Here is a 20265-nt window from a genome sequence, read left to right on the forward strand (position 1 = left end):
CAGTCAGATAATCTTGTTCGATCGGTAGATCTCTGAAACCGCTGCAGGCGGTGAAAACGCTACAACTCCTGAAGCGGATGCCAGTGTGAGAAAAATCCGTGTGCATATGAGATTAGAAATGTTTCAGTTCGAACCAGTTTAATTTCCTATGCTGCTATAATGACAGTCGCTGCGAAACTGAATTTGCATTTCAACAATGGCAAATACCTTGTTTACAACATCTGTGTCAAAGGGTGAAAGGCTGGAGTGGCTTCATATCCTGTAAGGAAAAACTAATCCCTGGGATTGGATATGTTAATTTTTGGAAGGTTTGGAATAGCCAATTTTTTTTCACTGAACCCTATTACAACTACCTGAGCGCCTTTCTGGAACGCTAACTTTTGTTTTGTGTATCCTCCCTCAAAAAATAAAAGACCTGTTTGCAACACTTTCTGTTTCTTACCGAGAAAACCAGCCCTGGGTTTCTTTTATATTTTTTAAAAAACTAGGCCGAATTAGCGGCGAGAGCAATGCATGCAGACGCCAACTTGTGAGGGGGCAGCTGTCTGGCCCGTACTCAGCTCGGATCAGGAAAAAACCATCCCACAAATTGTACGGCGGTTCCAATCAGCTGCTATGCGTGCTGATCAACAAGATAAATGAACACAGGGACCCCCAGATGGGAACCGAGGAACTCAGGAGTCAGCCTCGAGCAATCTACAGCCAGAGAATCGATCGAATAAGGAAGAAGGAGTGACAATGGGGAACAGACTGGTGGTAAGCAAGAGGCAGGATGATTTGATTTGATTTATTATTGTCACATGTATTGGGATACGTGGACAAATGTTGTTTCTTATGCAGTATACAGACAAAACCATACCATTCAGAGTGGCACTGCTGCCTCACAACACCATGGCCCCAGGTTCCATTCCTGCCTTGTGTCACTGGCTGTGCGGAGTTTGCAAGTTCTCCCTGTGTCTCTGTGGGTTTCCTCCAATTTCTTCCCACAATCCAAAAGACATGCTGATTAGGTACATTACAACCATGCTAAATTCTACCTCAGTGTACCCAAACAGGTGCTGGAGTGTGGGATTTTCACAATAACTGCATTGCAGTGTTGATGGAAGCCTACTTGTGACAATAACAAATAAACTTTAATTCATAGAGTACATAGGAGAGAAGGAGGTGCAGAATATAGTGTTATAGTCATAGCTAGGGTGTAGAGAAAGATCAGCTTAATATATGGTAGATTCATTCAACAGTCTGATGGCAGCAGGGAAGAAGCTGTTCTTGAGTCAATCAGTATATGTTCTCAGACTTTGGTATTTTATCCCGATGGAAGAGAGTATGTCCAGGGTGTCTGTTGTCCTTGGTAATGCTGGCTGTTTTTCTGAGGCAGCAGGAAGTGTAGACAGAGTCAATGGATGGGAGGCTGGTTTGCTTGGTACATGGTAAACTGGACATTACAAATTTCAACAATGGTAGAAATAATGTCAGAGAAAACAAAAACATTGAGAGGTGCCATTAAAACATCAGACTTGCATTTATATGGAGCTTTTCACAACCACTGAGCTTCTCAGGATGCTTTACAGCCAATGTGGGACTTTCAAAGTGACAGCAGTTAGTTTTCGCAAAGCCTCACAAACAGTTACATTTGGCCCAAGATTCCTGATCTCTAGGAGGTATCCCAAGGTGCACTGCCCCAGCCAATCTCCCACAAAAGGATTCCATAACAATTGCCTGGGAAATCAAACTTCTGTTAGGCAACTGGCCTGCACTGGGAACCATCTGATACTCCAATTTACTTTGCAGATCAGATGGTCCCAACTATTTTACAGGTTGGAAGGATTAAATCCACTTCCAACTCCTGGTAACTATAGTACTGACTGCATCCGGACCTACTCCCTGATTTACAACCACACTGCCCCCCCACTCCCTGACCTCCCACAGGAGCCTCTGACTACCATTCTCACCCCCAAGTATTTTCCCACCTCCCTGACTATGTCATGACCAGCCCCTCTGACTATCCCTCAGAGACCACTCAAACACCCAAACAACCATCTGACGCTCCCATTCGGCCCACCACTGACCACCATTCAGTGAGCACTCAAATGCTTGTTAACAACTGACCACCTGACCACCTGACCCCCCTCCCCCATCCCACTTACTTTAGACACTTATCTTCTCCCTAGCTTTTCAAAGTGCTTGCATTTTTAAACCTAGTGCTGTGGAAAAGAACGCATGCCTCCCATTTTCCCTCTTCTCCTGCACTCAACTTAAAGACTCAGGAACCCACTGCACTGCATTCTTCTCACCTGGCCCACGTTGGAAGGTTGGGTGAGAAAGATGCTGATGGAAAGGCAATCAGCTGTGATGACAATCCACGCAAGTTCTGGCCAATATCATAAAACAGGAAATGCCGGAAACACTCAGCGGTTCTGGCAGCATATGTGGAAGAGAAAACAGGGTTCCTATTCAGGGCTGAGGTGGGGACAAGAAGAGAGGAGTTTTGACTGGGTGGCTAGGGGAAGGAGGAAAGCAACAGAATGAGCTGAATGGATAATCTCAATATTAGTGACTAAGAAGTTTATGAGCTTCTTGGAGTTGAAGGTGGAGGAGGTGGGAAGAAGGATTCTTTAGATACTTGATTTCTTGTTGTTTGATCATTAAAGACTTTAGAAGAATGAAAACCCCTCCTTCTGGATCCAGCTACATAAAGCTGCCCATGTGTAGAAACAGGACTAGGAACATAAATACAAATTTTGCCCAGAGTCAGGCCGTGTGACTTCATAGAATTTGAAAGTCCAATTGTTCACTGTTTTCTGCTGAGTTGAAAAACCCATCGGATGGACTCAATATTATTCAAGTAATAAGCACTCTATTTCTTTTGAAAGCAGCACATTAGAAATCCAACGTCAATCACTGAAGAAAACAACTTCCTAACCAATCTTCTTCCAGATAAAATCTTTGCTTTATAGCAACATTCCTGCTCCTTCCTTGAGTCTATATTTGGGCGATGGCATGCCCACTGGAGTTACACTGTGTAGAAACTCTGCAGGTATAGACTATTATCACCTTCTTCATCTCCAGAATCAACACTGATGTATTCTTTCAATTCATTAAATAAAAGCAAATTACTGTGGATCCTGCAATCTGAAGCAAAAACAGAAAATACTGAAAAATCTCAGGTCTGGCAGTATCTGTGGAGAGAGAATACAGTCAATGTTTCAAATCTGGAAGATCCTTCATTGAAGCTGAACCTCTGGATTATTATTATTCCAGTGATAGTACCATTATTCCCCCATTATTTTAATTTGCCTGACGACTTTTCTAAAACATTTTCATTCAAATCAAGTGAATTTTCATTTTAGCACAAAGAATAACTTCTGAATAAATGTGTATCAAAGAATTGTTTTTGTAGCCACACTTAAGCAATCCCATCATCTCACCTACTCCTCCCATAGCACCACTCCCATGCTATTCCCATCCCTCCCATTTTATCCCTCAATGAAGCGCTGTCTCCAGCTAGGGTAACCTTGTCAGATTCCTCCTATCTTACACTGTTTTTATTCTGCACCACTGCTGCCACCAAGCACTGGTAGTTGCATATGTGTCATGCACTCTATTCCTCTATGGTCCAGAACCTCTCATCAAATCAACCCAAACAACAGATGTTCCCTTGAACTGACCAGAACAGTCCATGCAGACAAAAACTGAATACTATTATTGTTTTAAATTTCTATATAGCAGGTCCATGACAATGACATGCTTGACAAATTCAGAACCAAAGTGCAACAAAATCTGAGAAATCAATGGATTCTGATCATTTTGAAATGATAATGTAACACATTGTGATAGTTACAGTGAGTATTTTGTATCTGTGTAGATTGAACACATGTCTGATGGAATGTGTCATACAAACTAATTATGTAAGCAAATCATCCCTGGGCACTCATTATTATTATTATTAATATAGTTCTCCTGGTGTAGCAGGTTATAAAATGGTTAACTGAGTTAGAATTATAAAAGCTTAGGCACCTGATAGTCCTATGGTTTCATTAAAGAGTAAAAAGAAATACATTCATTTTGGAAACACTAGTTAGCTATGCACCTTCCTCCAAATTACACATCTTGATTTGGATATATATTGGTATGTCTAAAGTTGGGTACTCCCTCCTTAATTGTACTATGTGAGTAGCTTCACTGCACAGGCTGCAATAAATTACTTAAGGTAGCTCATCACCACCTTCTCAAGGACACTCAGACAAATAATAAATGCTATCCCAAGAATAACTTTTTAAAATCTTGCACAAGAAAGAAAAACAAATACTTTAAAAAGTTGTGTACTATTATCACAGTAATGTCTTAGATTTTTGGCATTCTCATTGAACAGGAATTAAATTTTAACTGTAACCTTAAACAAATTCCAACATCCTTACTTGCATTAATTTTAACTGGTGCTAAAACTGTCCCCTGTTGAAGCCTGAAATTGACTTTATAAGAATTGAGTAGAATTGCCTGTAGATGTTTAGTTGTATGAAATAGGAACTTTCACTAAAGAATCACAGGAAAGGTTATCAATTTTTTTAAAGCTAACAAAAACTAACAAAGGGTGAATATCTACAAACATTAAGCAAGAAAGATGCCCCATTTCCAAACTTGCTATAATTCTATACTTTTCACAATTAATTATAGAGCATGGTAAGTTGTTTCATCTTAATGAGGCACATGATTTTTAAATGTTTCAGATGTGAACTTTGCACGTTATATGTGGCAGAATGCAATTTTAAAGCACAATTGAGAATAAAGCTTGTGATAAATGGTTATTTGGCCTATGTAGCATTTATGTTCCACGTGAGTCTTTCCCAACCCCCCACTCCATCTAACTAAATCAGTATATTCTTCTATTTCTTTCTTCCTATGTTTTAAGCGCTATTATTAAGCCATCATACTTCTTCCTTGATATTTAAATAAATGCCCGTTGAGAGGAAAAAAGCTTACTTAAAATCCAGTAATCTACATCTAAGTTATTAGAAAGGAGAAATGCTTACAGTCAATAGATAAAACCGCACAGTACCACAAATCGCATCACACAGGGTTCCAGTCGAGTAAAGGCTGGGGAAGTCAATGTTCTTATTTTCTGCTTGGTTAACTGGATAATGGAACACTCCTGTCTATTGATTTACATGCCCTGTATCTGACACAAGCCTTATTTACTATCACAGTTATTTTTTCATGTACACATTTGTTTCCTCAAAAATATTTTCAGCAAGTCACCACTCTAGGGGTTGGTACCTTAACTTCTCCCACACTGCTACAAAGTAACCCTATATTCATATGCATCCTTTATTGATATTATTTGTTTACACAGACACTTTCTAGTACAATGCAAATTGTGATATAATTTATTTGGCAGCAAAGCTATCCAATGCATAAAACCTTCAAAAACAAAGATTTATAGCACAGTATGTGTGTAGAAAATACTGGATAATTCTGAGTAATTTCATACCAATTAATAAATTGAATTTAGCAGTGGGATTGATGCTACTTTCTTAATCTTCTAAAAGTTTTATTCCTCCTCTCCCCTCCCCAAACAACAACTATCATGCAAGTGTATTAATTTCATTAAGTTTTCAATAAAATTGATTCATAAATTGATTGCTTTGATTCATTGGACATTTAAAAATAAAGTAATACATTCTGAGCAGTACAGCTATAACAAGATGCCCTTTAGGTTGTTTTATTTAACATAAAATTAATTATCCAAAGTATTTTTAAGGGAGTAGGGGCTTTCTTAGACAATTGGCAAAGTAATGCTTAAAGACCTGGACTGAGCTAGGAAATAAAACCCTGTTGGATACCATGAGGACAGTGAAATCATCAAATTTTATCATATTGCCATTCAAATACATTTCCTGTTTCAAAGCTGGTCTTCTTTGGACACCTTAGGGCAGAAATTCATCAAGTCTAGCTTTGGTACACCCAGCCAACAGGTATGAGACCAGCCTAACATTGGGCTTTGGGCCTTCCAAGCATTTAATGTACAAATTGCTCATAGCTCTCACACCTGCAGAGACAGCTTTCACATTTTGAACAACACAAATGTTGAGCCACAAGCTTCACCAGCAGTGATGGAAAGTTAGTCTCAGGAAGGGTTTGGCACATACAACTTGCTGGGGATGGTGGAAGCACCTCTGCTTCTGCTGGCTCCACAGGAAGGTTGTTGTAAAACTTGAACTTAAAAAAGTGCTTGATTTGTTGGCCACCAAAGAAGCCTGAATAGGATAGGCTTGATTCTTATTACCCAATTTCACAGTTGAGACTTAAAATATTTTACACGGGAGTGGCTCAACAAGGTGGCGACCAGTTGTTCCTTAAAGTGGCTTGACTCGATTTCGGGTTGGACTTTTTTTGGCCATCCTGAAGACACAGGACCGAGATCCCAAATATTGGGTCTCATTGTGTTAATTTTACCCCCTTAAAATGACGCAACAATAATAATTTCAATAACATATAATTTCTATACCTTCTGTTGTATACTGTAAACCTTGAAAAATGATGTTTAAAAATAACATTTGTCCTGTATATTCAAAAACATATGCCATGTAAATAAAATATTTATTAAATGTTATTATGGTAAATGTATTCTATTTCTAATAGAAAAATAATGGAAATCCACAAAACATTTGTGATTTGGTTCATGATAGTTATTTCAGCCTTTTACTTGCATAGAGATGATTGTTGGCAATAAAAGCTAAATTTAACTGTTGAACCAAAAAAAGACCAGGCCATATCTACATCTACGTGTGCGTGCCTTGATATGTATTGTTGAATGAGTTGTACATTTGTCAGTAGAATCACTAGCATGTTAACTTCCTCATTGCACATTATGGCCGCAATTCTCTCAAAAGTGCTGAATTTGTGAGAGACCTGTTATAAATCCCGACTGTTCTGTTAGTTCAGCTTCTCACCTGAATCTCCCCACTCTGTGCACTTCCCAGTCATGAATCTCATTTAAAAACCTAGGAGGTGGGACCTATTCACGTCAGGGTTTGACAGTTCTGGAACTCTGTGCATGCGCAGTTGCCCCGATCTGTCAGATTCCCCATTTGTTGGCCAGCCCAGGATTCCACCCCCCAAGCCCGATTGCGGCCCCTACAGCTATTCCTGGGCCATCCCTGAACCCCCCCCCCCCACCTCGGAGTGCCCCAATGTATAAACCACCCCTACAGAAGAGGCAATCATCCCCAGGCCCTTCACCCCAACAGAACACCCCCCCCCCCCTCCAGCAGACCAACCCCACTCCAGCCCACCCCAATCATTGCCCTCCCTCCATCCCACAGTGATCTGTCTGCAGAGTAGCAGCGGGACCTCCCACCTGCACTGATCACCCCTGGGCCTTGCCACATTTAACCCTGCCTGATGCAGTGCCCTCTGGGCATTTTGCCCCTTGGGCAGTGCCAGGGCACAGGCTGACACTGCCAGGGTTCCCGTGTCCAGGGGGTACCACACCCCTGCTGCCCAACCCCCTTGGAGGCCCTAATTGCCCTCCCTTCATTTTGGTGGGGTTTCCCGCTAGTTCCCCAAATGTGGAGAGCGAGTCTAAACCCTGCTGGAATGAAGTACTCCTGGCAGGGTGGGAGATTCAATTGGAGCCTGAAAGGTCTCGATAATTAAGTCATATACATTTTAAAATCACATTTAAATGACTTACCTGCCTTCCCAATGGTTTCCATTGTGGTCTGACCAGCGACTGTTTGCCAGCTCTGGGAGATGCACATGTGTCCCTGGTGCTTGCACAAATCCCTATTCAAGGCCAGAGATGCACATCTCCCACCGTGACCCGCCCGAAAAATTGCGGGTTGCGATGGGAGAATCGTGGCCAATATTAGTGTTCAGGTTTTAAAGATTTGAGATGCCACATATTAATCACAAATTGGCTATAGTGAAATCAATGCTGTTACTCAGTTATATATAGTTTCCTTCATCCAATTTAAACTGAAATCTACAACATTAATGTTGATCTTGCTGTTGGCAATTTACTTCACAATTTCATGTGGATCTCATTTGCATTCATCCCAAATTGAAAAACCTCTGTTACCAGAACAAGGTTGGTGCAAACCATTAGAGGCCTGAAGAAGAGAAAAAAGCATTCTTCTTTAAGTCTCTCTTAACCTTATTGGCATTATGAAATGTAGTTCAAAGCCATCAAACCTCAAGTTATGAACTTTAACTACAGTCCCATGTTTAAAGAAGATATATTTGTAAAAGTTTCTTTTTTGTTCCCAAGGGCTACAGAATCTGAGGCATAATGAAACATTTAAAGAAAGCCACAATATACAGTATAGGTTCCAATGACAAAAAAAATCTAGAGAATCGTTATTAACCTTCTGAAATAAAGTCTTGTCCCAGGCTGAAACTCCCAATGACTTCAGGTTAGGAATGGATTTACTCTATCCATATTTTGTTAAAGTTTATTAATTAGTCACAAATTGGCTTACATTAACACTGCAATGAAGTTACTGTGAAAATCCCCCAATCGCCACACTCCAGTGTCTGTTCGGGTACACTGAGGGGGAATGTAGCATAGCCAATGCATCTAACCAGTCTGTCTTTCAGACTGTGGGAAGAAACTGGAGCACTCAGAGGAAACCCACGCAGACACAGACTCCCCACAGACTGTGACCCAAGCCAGGAATCGAACTCACTCCCTGGCGCTGTGAGGCAGGGAGTACTAACCATTGTGTCACCGTGCAACCCATTGGTATACATTTTAGGGAGTTCAGGAAAACAAAATAAACCTGCATCACCTGGTCTTGTGAATGGTAAACTATGATTATAAGTTGTGTACATGACTTGATAATTTTGCCACCAATTGACCTACGATTGTTTTAAATCACTTACGTCGGTAAAAGTCGGCTGTTATACCATTGCTCCATTGAAAATCAGGAGGAAATTGAGGTCCTCCATTTTAAAAAAATGGCACGAATTAATGGATGAAGACTGTGCAGATTATAATTGTTACTAACCAACTTCAAAAGTTAGCTTGGGCTAAATTAACTGCACGGTTTCCTCCACAACATCAAGTCGGCAGCTACCTGAGCTGTGATGTAGTCCTCAAGGACCGCCTCTGAATAGCTGCTGGATTTACACAGGAAAATTGGCACCTGTGGAATTATTTGCAATTGAGAGTTCAGGACCTCAAGGAGAGGATATGGGATGAAGCAGAGGACATAACCATATTTCGAGGCATTGCGTTCCAATAAAGTTTGGACAAATCTCAGAAACCGTTCTGCATTAGAGATCTTTGGAACTTATTTTCTGACAGGTGTGGAGATAAACCTGTTGGATTTTAACCTGGTGTTGTGAGGCTTCTTACTTATTGAAGTGGGAGCTGTGACACCAGGCAATAACAAAAGCGTCCACAAAAGAATCACCAGTCGCTGGGTTAAAACAACTGGCCGCGTTTACCAATCCAGATTCATAATTTAAAGTTAAAACAGGCACTTACTTATTTCCTAAGTGGAAGCCAACACACGCGGTGCTCTGTTTTGTAGTCAAAATCATAAGCAATCTCATGCTGCCAAGTATTTGCAGAGACGGGTCAGCTGGTCACAGCGTTGCAGCGGCAGTGCCCTTCACTGAATGGCATGGCTCGCTTTGATTATGGTGCTGTCCTACATATCACTAAATGGGACGAGGTTGAAGCAGGAAGAGATGGACCGGAACGGCTGGTTAGCCTCTCTCTCTCTCTTCTAGACAGAGGTTACAACAAGCCCAGGGGAATTTTCAGCGGCATCCCCAGCGATGGGGTTATCGATATGTCGGGTCTGGGAAGTGGCTTTGCAGCGCTGGCTCCGGGAAGCTGGAGTTCAGCATTTAAAGTATGGGGCTGCGGTTGGAGGAGCCTGCGTTCAGTGTTACAACACTGTGCAGCACTCAACCCGGAGCTGGCAGTGAGTGCTCAGCACCCAGCCCAGACAAACAGACACAGACAGGGCAATTAGATAAGCAGGGGCACTGGAAGAAAGCAGGCTACATCTACGAGGCGTTTTCTTTTTGTGGGTGGGTGTTGGACTGAAGTTACTGTGCTCACTATAAAGTTTTTGGCTAGCTTTCCTGGTGGAGAGGCGGAAACTGAGCTGGTGTGGGGGTTTTTTTTCCTGTTGAACGGCTGGCCTTTGGAGCAGCAGCTGGAATGTTCTGCCTGACCATTTTGTGGGTGTATTGGACCTTTTAAGTTTGGACGAGAGCCGGAGTTCCTGATTATATTCAGAAGCAGAAGGGGGCAGAAAAATCTCATCGATTTCTTTATTTTAAAGGGACAAGACTGGGGTTGGTTTTTTGGAAAGTTTGAAGTCTGGGGAATTAGATAAAGGTTTGACTTTGAGGAAGAGGGGGAAATCATTTTAAATTTATATTTATGTTTTTCTTTGGTAAAGAAAATGCCGATTGTGAGTAATTCTCAGGCGAATGGGGAAGCTCGCCCCCGTCCCCGCTTCAATGCCCGGCTCCCAGCCAAGCGCAGCTCCCGGTGCCCAGCGGGAACAATCCGGGAACCGGCTTCTCCGGCTCCAGAGGGATCGAGCCGCCTCCTGCTGCAGCCCGCGGGGGCTCGGGCCGGCCGCCTGTCCCCGGCCGCAGGCCCGGACAATGCATTCAGGCCCCGGGCTCGGGGAGCCAGCTGCAGCCCAGCTCTCCAGCAGCAGCAGCAGCAGCCGGCCGGCTCGGGGGCGCTGCTCGCCGCTCGACGCAGTGCCAGGATCTCAGCAACAGCAGCAGGTAAGAAGCGGCTCACTCAACATAGCCAACACTCAACTCTTGTGATACTGTTTAAAAAGTCAGGGGCTGAAGAGGATTCACAAAATAGCCTCACTTTTCTCTATGTATATCCAGTTCATTAACCTCCACAATATTGTTTGTTATTTACTTCCACAATATTGTTTGTGTCATTTACCTCCACAATATTGTTTAATTTTATCAATGTGTCTGCACTGTTCAAAAGAAACGCATGTTTTTACTCTCCCTTCGATATGGCCAGAGTAACCAAATCTCTCTTCATAGACTGACTTTTGACAGTGAAACTTTTGTCATTGAAACAGCTGGTTCTGAGACTGTCTTTCTGATTTTCAATGCCTTGATGGAGGGCTGTCTCTCTCTCTCTCTCGGCACAGTTGATTTTGAATACTGCATTTCTGCAAGACGGGAGTTAAGATTTTTTTATTTAGATTTTTTTTACGCGCGACCCCTTATCCCTGTCTCCACTTGCTCTCACTGTCACTGTGAGGCTTTTTTAAAAAAAAATCTGACCCATTGATCGTGGCCACAAATGTCGGGTGCAAAGCAGAAGCTCATTACCGCCCTCACCCGTGGTAAAGTTGAGGCTGTGAAGATACTGTCACTGGGAAGTCAGGTGCAGTTCCTCGCCGATCCCATGTTAGGATCCTGAGTCTGCAGGTCTAAGCGAACATGCGGATTTTAAAATTGCTATAATTATTTAGGGTATTTTTCAACAGAGCAGCTCCACAGTGGAATTATTCTTGGCTGGAAGCATGTGGTGAGCAGTGTGTGTGTGTGTGTGGGGAGGTGGGGGGTGGTGAGGGGAGGTGGTGAACATGCGATTAAAGAGAAGGGTGCAAAGGGAGATGTTGGCAGAGAGTCAGCTGCCAAGTTATAATGGCAAATATTCGAACTGGCGCCACTGTGAAAGAAACTTGGAATGGATTGGATTCCAGTGGCCCTGATTTAGAAAGCTAAAATGAGCCTAAATGGTACATTTTTGTGTGCCTGGTCTGACCTCTGAAAGTCTACGACAGAAAGTTACAACTCAATTAAAATGTAAAAGGGATATGTGCTTCTGGGGCCTTTTTTTGCTGCCACTTCACAATCAGATGTTTGCTCAAGTTCCTGACTAAACCACAGAATTCCAATGCCCATGCTGCTTGGTTGACCTACTGTTACCATGCCCACACCTGGATTTCTTGTATTCATTTATACTTTAAAAATAAGAGTGTGTGTGTGTGTTGTACACACATTCATAACTAGCAATGAATGAATCTCTGTGCGCGCATTGAGTACTTACAGGAACGTATGGAAAGATAATTGAAGCTCCTAAGCTACTATACCACATGGGTTCATTTTGGGTAGTAAACAGATTTGAGTGTTCTGAGATGGGCCTGTCATGAACAAAAGTCATTCTGTTTCAAAAGAAATCATGGTCTTGTGTTCTCACGAACAGAACAGTACGGCTTATGTGTTCAAATGTGCTCCTCGCATCATTCTGCCCTCTGACGTTGTCCACAGCACGCAGCCTCTCAGGACCAGACGGACCATCTGTGGTCAGCTGTTGTCAGCTGCAACTGACAGTATTGTGTTTTGTCTGAAAAGGAAGCAAAGAGGTGCATGTTTAACTCTTAAAACGCTAAAATTATTGGCTTTGTTTTTGCAATAGGATGTTTAAGAAATGTCACCACGCGCGAAGATGAAACTTTAATAGTTTTGATGATACTGTGCTGATAACGTGTTGCATTTCCTGGTGGGAGGAAGGGAAATACAGAAATGTTGACAGGACCACTCCAGTCCTACAGATGTGTAATTTGTGAGTTCCACAGTGGGATCTTAATCAATTGGGCCAAAGGGCTGACAAATGGCAGGTGGAGTTTAATTTAGATAAATGCAAGATGATGCATTTTGGTAGATTGAACCAGGGCAGGACTTGCTCTGTTAATGATAGGGCATTGGGGAGAGTTATAGAATAAAGAGATCTAGAGGTACAGGCTCATAGCTCCTTGAAAATGGAGTCAAAGGTGGACAGAGTGGTGAAGAAAGCATTCAGCATGCTAGGTTTCATTGGTCAGAACACAGGAGTTGGGACATCTTGTTGAAGTTGTACAAGACATTGCTAAGGCCACACTTGCAATACTGTGTACAATTCTGATCACCCTATGATAGAAAGGATATTATTAAACTAGAAAGAGTGCAGAAAAGATTTACTAGGATGCTACCAGGACTTGATGGTTTGAGTTACAAGGAGAGGCTGGACAGACTGGGACTTTTCTCTCTGGAACATAGGAGGCTTAGGGGTGATCTTATAGAGGTTTATAAAATAATGAGGGATACTGATCAGCTAGATAGTCAATAACTTTTTCCAAAGTTAGGGGAGTCTAAAACTTGAGGGCATAGGTTTAAGGTGAGGGATGAGAGATAGCAGAGGGGCAATTTTTTCACAGTGTAGTGAGTGTCTGGAACAAGTTGCCAGAGGTAGTAGTAGAGGCGGGTATAGTTTTTTGTCTTTTAAAAAGTGTTTAGACATTACATGGGTAAGATGGGTGGAGAGGGATATTGGCCAAATGCGGGCAATTGGGATTAGCTTAGGGGTTTAACTAAAAGGAACAATATGGACAAATTGGGCCAAAAGGCCTGTTTCCGTGCTGTAAACCTCTGATGCTATGAGTGCTGTTTGATGGAGGTGCCTCCTTCCCTGAAAAGTGCTATCCTCCTAGCACAAAGAAACATAGCTAAGCCAGTGATACTAGAGGAGCACGATGGCATAGTGATATTGTCACTGGAATAGTAATCTAGAGACTCATTTTCAATTTGGGCAGCACTGCTGCCTCAGCTTCAGGGGTCCACATTCAATTCCGGCCTCAGGGCACTTTGTCCCCGTGTCTGCATGGATTTCCTCCGGGTGCTCCGATTTCCTCTCTCAGCCCAAAGATGTGTCATTAGGTTGATTGCCCATAATAAATTGAATGCAGTGTCAAGGGGATTAGCGGGATAAATGTGTGGGGTTGCAGGAATAGGGCCTGAGTGGGATTGATTGTTGGTACATACATGATGGGCTGAATGGTCTCCTTCTGTGCTGTATCTAGGAGATTTAATGATAAGTTCCACCTTGGCAAATATGAATTCAATTTAAAAAAAAATCTGAAACCATTGTTGTAAAAACCCATCTAATTCTTTAGGGGATGGAACCCTGCTTACATGTGAGTCCAGACCAACAGCAAGATGGTGACTCGTAAACACCACCTAGTTCAAGAACAGTCAGGGATGGGAAACAAATGCAGGTGTACCAGCAGCACCCACATCCCATGAACACGTTTTTAAAAATTAGCAATGTCTTTACGTCATCAGTAGGGTGGCATGGTGACACAGTGGTTCGCACTGCTGCCTCACAGCATCAGAGACCCCAGTTCAATTCCAGCTTTGGTTGACTATCTGTGTGGAGTTTGTACCTTTTTCCCCTGTTTACATGGGTTTCCACCGGATGCTCTGGTTTCCTCCTACAGTCCAAAGATGTGCAGGTGAGGTAGATTGGCAATGCTAAGTTGCCTCTTAGTGTCCCAAGATGTGTAGGTTGGAGGGGGGGAGGTGGTTAGTGGGGTAAAATACGTAGGGTTACGGGGATGGGGCCTGGGTAAGATATTTTATCGGAGAGTCGATGCAGACATGATGGACTGATTAGCCTCCTTCTGCGCTGTAGGGATTCTGTTCTATAATTGTGAATCTAAAAGGGCCAAATCTAAGCTACCCAAGAAAATTTGTGGTCTGCGGTACAGAAGGAGACAATAAATCTTAGCTCTTTGAAAGTAAATTAGATAAATTGCTTACGCAGAGATGACTTTTCCACTCAGTAACTTGAAAGTAAACCTGTCTATACTGTTTAACTTATAAACAATTAGTGATCAGAAACAGGCATTGTAAGACTCCTTACAGATTTTAATGTGAACTGTCAGGTTAAAAAAATTGCCTAAATCTAGGTTTTTCTTTTAAGTCTATGCAATTTGTAACCTAATTTGTTAGGCTGTTTATATGGAAAAATATTTGACAATGGTTGACACAGAGATTTAACTTTTAAAAATGGATGGTAGGCCAAGAGGGAAATATTAAGGGTGTCAAATTCTTGATCAGATAGCTGAGTTTAAATAAGAGTAAGAAAAGAGTTGGAGTGATTTTTAGGAAGGGAATTTCATTGATTGGAGACTAGGCAGCTGAAAGCATTGTTGCCGATGGTGAAGTCAAGAAAAGCAGGTTGCACAAGAGACTACCTTAGAGGAATAGAAAGTTCAGGAGGGGGATCATGGGGCTTGAAAGAGGCCAAAGAAGCAAGGAAGGTCAGGGTATGAAAGGGAATTAAGCACCCGATAAGAAATTTAAATTTGAAGCATTGAGAAGAGAATTAATGTAGGCAAGCAAGGATAGAATTGATGAGTGAGCGGGACTTGGTGTGAAATAGGATAGAACTGGAGTTTTGAAAGGGCTGCTGTTTGTGGAATGTAAAGGATAGGAGCGTGGACAGGAGATTACTCCAGCAGAAGATATCAGTGTTACATGAATGGACTTGGGTGGTCACTGATGAAGCAAAGGAATGTGGGATCAGTTACTCAGCACAGAGTTGGAGGCTGAACAGCTTGAGATAGTGGCTGGTGCTGGGGGTTGAATCAGTTACAAAACTGTGAAGTTTGAGAGAGGCCAAAGATGGTGGTTTCAATCTTCCCTGTGCCTAGCTCATAGATTAAATATTAATCCCTAACACTCGGTTGTCAGGTGGATCTCTCAACCTGACTCCTCCTGGACCCACAATGAAGATAACAAATTGAGATCCATGTTCAGAACAGAAAATTCAAAGCGGAATTGAAAAAGCAAATAGGAGAAGCAAAGCATGTGTATGAGAAGAGACTGGCAGCAAACATAAACAAGGAATTCAAAGGTCTTCTATCGGCATATAAAAAGTAAAAGAATGACAGAAGGAGGAGTGGGACCAAGGCAGGGGTCCTAAATTGCTTAAGGTACAAAATTAATATTTTGAATTTGTCTTTACCAAGAAAGAAGATGCTACCCGGTTCATGGTAAAAGAATGGATTGTTCGGACAACAGATTTAAAATTGGCAATGAGGGGATATTGGATAGGCTGATTGTACTTAAAAGTTAATAAGATATCAGAACCAGATGAGATGCATCCCAAGATATGTAGAGGAATAGGGAGAAAATTGCAGAGACACTTGCCATTATCTTCCAATCCTCATTAGATATGGAGTGCTGTCAGAGCATTGAAGAATTGCAAATGTTGCATTCTTGTTCAAAAATACATGTAACAATAGTATCCTCAGTTTAACCTTGGTAGTCAGTAAACGTTTAGAAGTTATGATTTGGTAACAATCATTTGAGAATATTGTAGTTAATTAGGAAGGTCAACAGCAATTTGCCAAGGGGAAATCCATATTAAGCTAATTTGCTGAAGTTTTTTGAGCAGGTAACAGAGGGGGTTGTTGAGGGCAATGCTGTTGATGTAGTGCACAAAGACTTCCAAAAGGTTTTGAAATGGCGTGGCGCAACAGACCTGTGAACGAAGCTTACGGAATAAAAGGGCAGTAGGAATGTGGATACCAAATTGGCTGAGTGATAGGAAACAGACTAGTGGTGAATGATTGTTTGTTAGACTGGAAAGAGGTTTATAAGAGGAGACCTCTGCTCTTCCTTACTGGGTAAGAAGTCTCTCAACACTGTTAAAGTCCAACAGGTTTATTTGGTAGCAAACACCACTAGTTTTCAGAGTGCTGCTCCTTTGTCAGGTGAGTGGGAGTTCTGTTCACAAACACAAACTCCCACTCACCTGACAAAGGAGCAGTGCTCCAAAAGCTAATGGAGTTTGCTACCAAATAAACCTGTTGGATTTTAACTTGGTGTTGTGAGACTTTTGACTGTGTTTACCCTCGTCCAATGCCAGCATCTCCATATCATGACTTCCAGATGATCTGGAGGAGGGAACCGAGTGTAGGGTGTCGAAATTTGCTGATGACACCAAGATTGGGGGAAAGGCAAATTGTGCGGAGGGTGTGGAGAGTCTGCAGAAGGATCTAGATAGGCTGGGCGAATGGGCCAGGAAATGGCAAATGGAATTTAATGTTGGCAAGTGTGAGGTGGTCCACTTTGGTAGGAAGAATGGTAGGAAGGACTATTACTTACGTGGCGAAAAACTGCAGCAGGCGACGGTGCAGAGGGACCTCGGGGTCCTTGTGCATGAGTCGCAAAAACCCAGCCTGCAGGTGCAGCAGGTGGTCAGGAAGGCGAATGGGATGCTGGCCTTCATAGCGAGGGGGATTGAATATAAAAGTAGGGAGGTCTTGCTGCAGCTGTATAGGGCATTGGTGAGGCCGCAGCTGGAGTACTGTGTGCAGTTTTGGGCGCCGCACCTGCGCAAGGATATTTTGGCCTTGGAGGGAGTGCAGAGGAGGTTTACTAGGCTGATACCGGAGTTGAGGGGGTTGAGCTATGAGGAGAGGCTGAATAAACTAGGCTTGTACTCGTTAGAGTTTAGAAGAATGAGGGGAGATCTCATTGAGACGTATAAGATGATGAATGGGATGGATAGGATAGAGGTGGAAAGACTCTTCCCGCTCAAAAAAGACAGTAGGACTAGGGGGCACAGCCTCAAGATAAAGGGGGGGCGGTTCAGAACGGAGTTGAGGAGGAACTTCTTCACTCAAAGGGTGGTGAATCTCTGGAATTCTCTGCCCGTTGAAGTGGTGGAGGCTGCCTCGCTAAATATTTTTAAGAAGCGGGTTGATGGGTTTTTGATAAGAGAGGGGATTAAGGGTTATGGGGAGAGGGCGGGAAAGTGGAACTGAGCCACGACAGATCAGCCATGATCTTATTGAATGGCGGGGCAGGCTCGAAGGGCCAGATGGCCTACTCCTGCTCCTATTTCTTATGTTCTTATGTTCTTACTGGGACCATGATATAAAGGGCACAATTTCAGAATTTGTAGATGAAGCAAAACATGAAAGTTTTAGGCAGTTCAAAAGGACATGGACACATTGGTGGAACAGGTGTACGAGTGTCAGGTGAAGTTCTGAAAAGTGGTTCATTTTGGTAGGAAGAATGTGGAGAGACAATATAAAATAAACTTCTAAAGGAGATGCAGGAGCAGAGGGACTTGGGTGTCCCTCTGGGTGTATATGTGCAAAAATCATTGAAGGTGGCAGGAAAGGTTGAGAGCATGGGTAATGAAGTAAAAAAAAGCCCTGTTAAGGAAGTCATGATAAATTTTTGTAAAACATTGGTTTGGCCTCGACTGGAGAATTGCATCTAGTTTTAGACACCACACTTCAGGAAGGATATGAAGGCATTGGAGAGAGTGCAGAAAAGATACACAAGGACGATTTCATAGATGAGGAATTTCAGCAATGAAGATAGATTAGAGAAGTTGGGACTGTTTTCCTTGAAGAGAAGGTTGAGAGGAGATTTTATGGAGGTTTTGATTATCCTGAGGGGTTTAGACAGGATAGAGAGGGAGAAACTGTCCCCACTAGCAAGAGGACACAGATTTAAGGTGATTGGCAAAATAAGCACTGGCTTGAGGAAAATCCTCAAGGCCTGGTTAGGGCCTGGAATACACTGCATGAGAGTCTGGTGGAGGAAGGATCATGACATTCCAAAAAAAATTGAAGCATTATCTGAAAAGGAAAGACTGACGGGAAGGCAGGACAGTAAATCGCTCTTGTAGCGAGCCAGCACAGACATGTAGGCTTTCTATTTTTATAAAAAATTTGCTGTCTTCCACCATTATTTGATAGATTAAATGACTGGCAAGAAGTTTGGAGATGGCGTATAATGCTGTGAAAATGAGAGATGGTCCACTTTGCAGATAGATTAGATAACAGAATATCATTTAAAAAGAGACTGATGATTTGTTTCAGTGCAGAATGACCTGGGATCCTTGTAACTGAATCACAAAATGTCAGCATACAGAGGCAGCAAGTAATTAGGAATGTAAATAGAATGTTGGCCTTTATTGCAAAGGGACTGGAATATAAATGTAGGTCAGTCTTGACTGCATAAAGCATTGGTGGTGAGACTACACCTGAAGCACTGGGTACAATTTTGGTCATCATCCCTAAGGAGGGATAAGTGTGTACTGGAAGCAGTTTGGAGAAAGTCTACCAGACTGATTCCTGGGATGAAGGGGTTGTCTTGTGACAAAGGGGTAAGCAGGTTGGGCCTATATCAATTGAAGTTGAGAAGAATGAGAGGTGGTCTTATTGAAACATATAACATTCTGAGATTTAATGGGAATAAAGGGGAAAACTTTCCACTGGGTCGAGTCATACCGAGCACAAACAAAGATGGTTGTGGTTGTTGGAGGTCAACCATCTCGATGCCAGAACATCTCCACTGCAGTCCAACCAGCTTTAGTTATTTTATCAATTATCTTCCCTCCATCATAATATCATAAGTGGGGATGTTTGCATTATGTTCGGCACCATTTGCAATGATTCAGCTACTGAGACAACACGTGCTCATAAAAACGAAGCTGTTCCACATTGCTCAGCTGAGATCCAAGACAAAGATATGCCAAATCCTCATTAGAGAGTAGCTCTATACGGACAATGCCACACTAGCATTCCACACTGAGGAACACATTCAGCAGCAACTGGAATACTCTTCCATGCCATCAGCATTAAGAAATCAAATATCATGTTCCAGGATGTTGCCATACTGGCATCTATCAGCATTGACAATATGACGGGCAGCACGGTAGCACAGTGGTTACCACTGCTGCTTCACAGCTCCAGGGACCTGGGTTCAATTCCAGGCTCGGGTCACTGTCTGTGTGGAGTTTGCACGTTCTCCTCGTGTTTGCATGGGTTTCCTCTGGGTGCTCCGGTTTCCTCCCAGAGTCCAAAGATGTGCAGGTTAGGTTGATTGGCCATGCTAAAATTTCCCCTTAGTGTCCTGAGATGCATAGGCTAGCGGGATTAGTGGATAAAATATGTAGGGATATGGGGGTAGGGCCTGGGTGGGATTGTGGTTGGTGCAGACTCAATGGGCCAAAGGGCCTCTTTCTGCACTGTAGGGTTCTATGACACTGAAGTTTGTTGATAGCTCCACGTATGTAGACGCCATAATCACCAACAATCTGCCACTTGATATTGAAATTCACACATGCATCACACAAGCTGCTGCTATGTCAGTCAAGTAAGTGAGTTAAACAACAGCAACCTGACTAAGAGCACCAAACTGAGTGTGCATCCGTGGCATACTACTCTACAGTGAGTAGACCTGGACAACATGTGCTGGGCAAGAGAAAAATATGCATAGTTTTCATCTTCACTGTTTCAGATTATCCATGGCATCTCTTGGCCGAACACGGTCAACAACCTGGAAGTCTTGGAGTATGCTAATTCCATCAGTGTTTTCTCATTTATAAGCCAACAACATCTGTGTTGGCTTGGCCACATTCATCAAATGGGTTGTGGCCGTTTGTAGAAAGATCTTCTGTATGCT

At 42.6% G+C, this 20265-nt stretch overlaps 1 protein-coding gene and 1 long non-coding RNA gene across 6 annotated transcripts in view; one reads left to right on the forward strand and one right to left on the reverse strand.

Annotated features, from left to right (window-relative positions):
* Nucleotides 1-2962: 2962 nt before the first annotated feature.
* Nucleotides 2963-9577, reverse strand: LOC145351862 (uncharacterized). The gene is made up of 4 exons (XR_013888463.1): nt 9491-9577; nt 8884-8943; nt 7694-7785; nt 2963-3132 (listed from the first exon to the last, which is right to left on the reverse strand). It is a non-coding gene; the product is annotated as an uncharacterized LOC145351862 (long non-coding RNA).
* The window catches only part of rnf44 (ring finger protein 44), a 141561-nt gene continuing 130808 nt past the window's right edge, over nt 9513-20265 (forward strand). For 4 of the 5 annotated variants that reach the window (XM_080201575.1, XM_080201578.1, XM_080201577.1 and 1 more), the window contains exons 1-2: nt 9513-9713; nt 10422-10761. In XM_080201575.1, the coding sequence (XP_080057701.1) occupies nt 9630-9713; nt 10422-10761 (424 nt within the window). In that variant the 5' untranslated portion in view covers nt 9513-9629. Of the gene's footprint in view, nt 9714-9963; nt 10045-10421; nt 10762-20265 lie in introns of those variants that run through there. The other variant, XM_080201580.1, reaches the window with a different exon arrangement.

This window comes from Carcharhinus amblyrhynchos, chromosome 13 (genome assembly GCF_965287045.1).
Source record: "Carcharhinus amblyrhynchos chromosome 13, sCarAmb.v2.hapA, whole genome shotgun sequence".
Taxonomy (NCBI): Eukaryota; Metazoa; Chordata; class Chondrichthyes; order Carcharhiniformes; family Carcharhinidae; genus Carcharhinus; species Carcharhinus amblyrhynchos.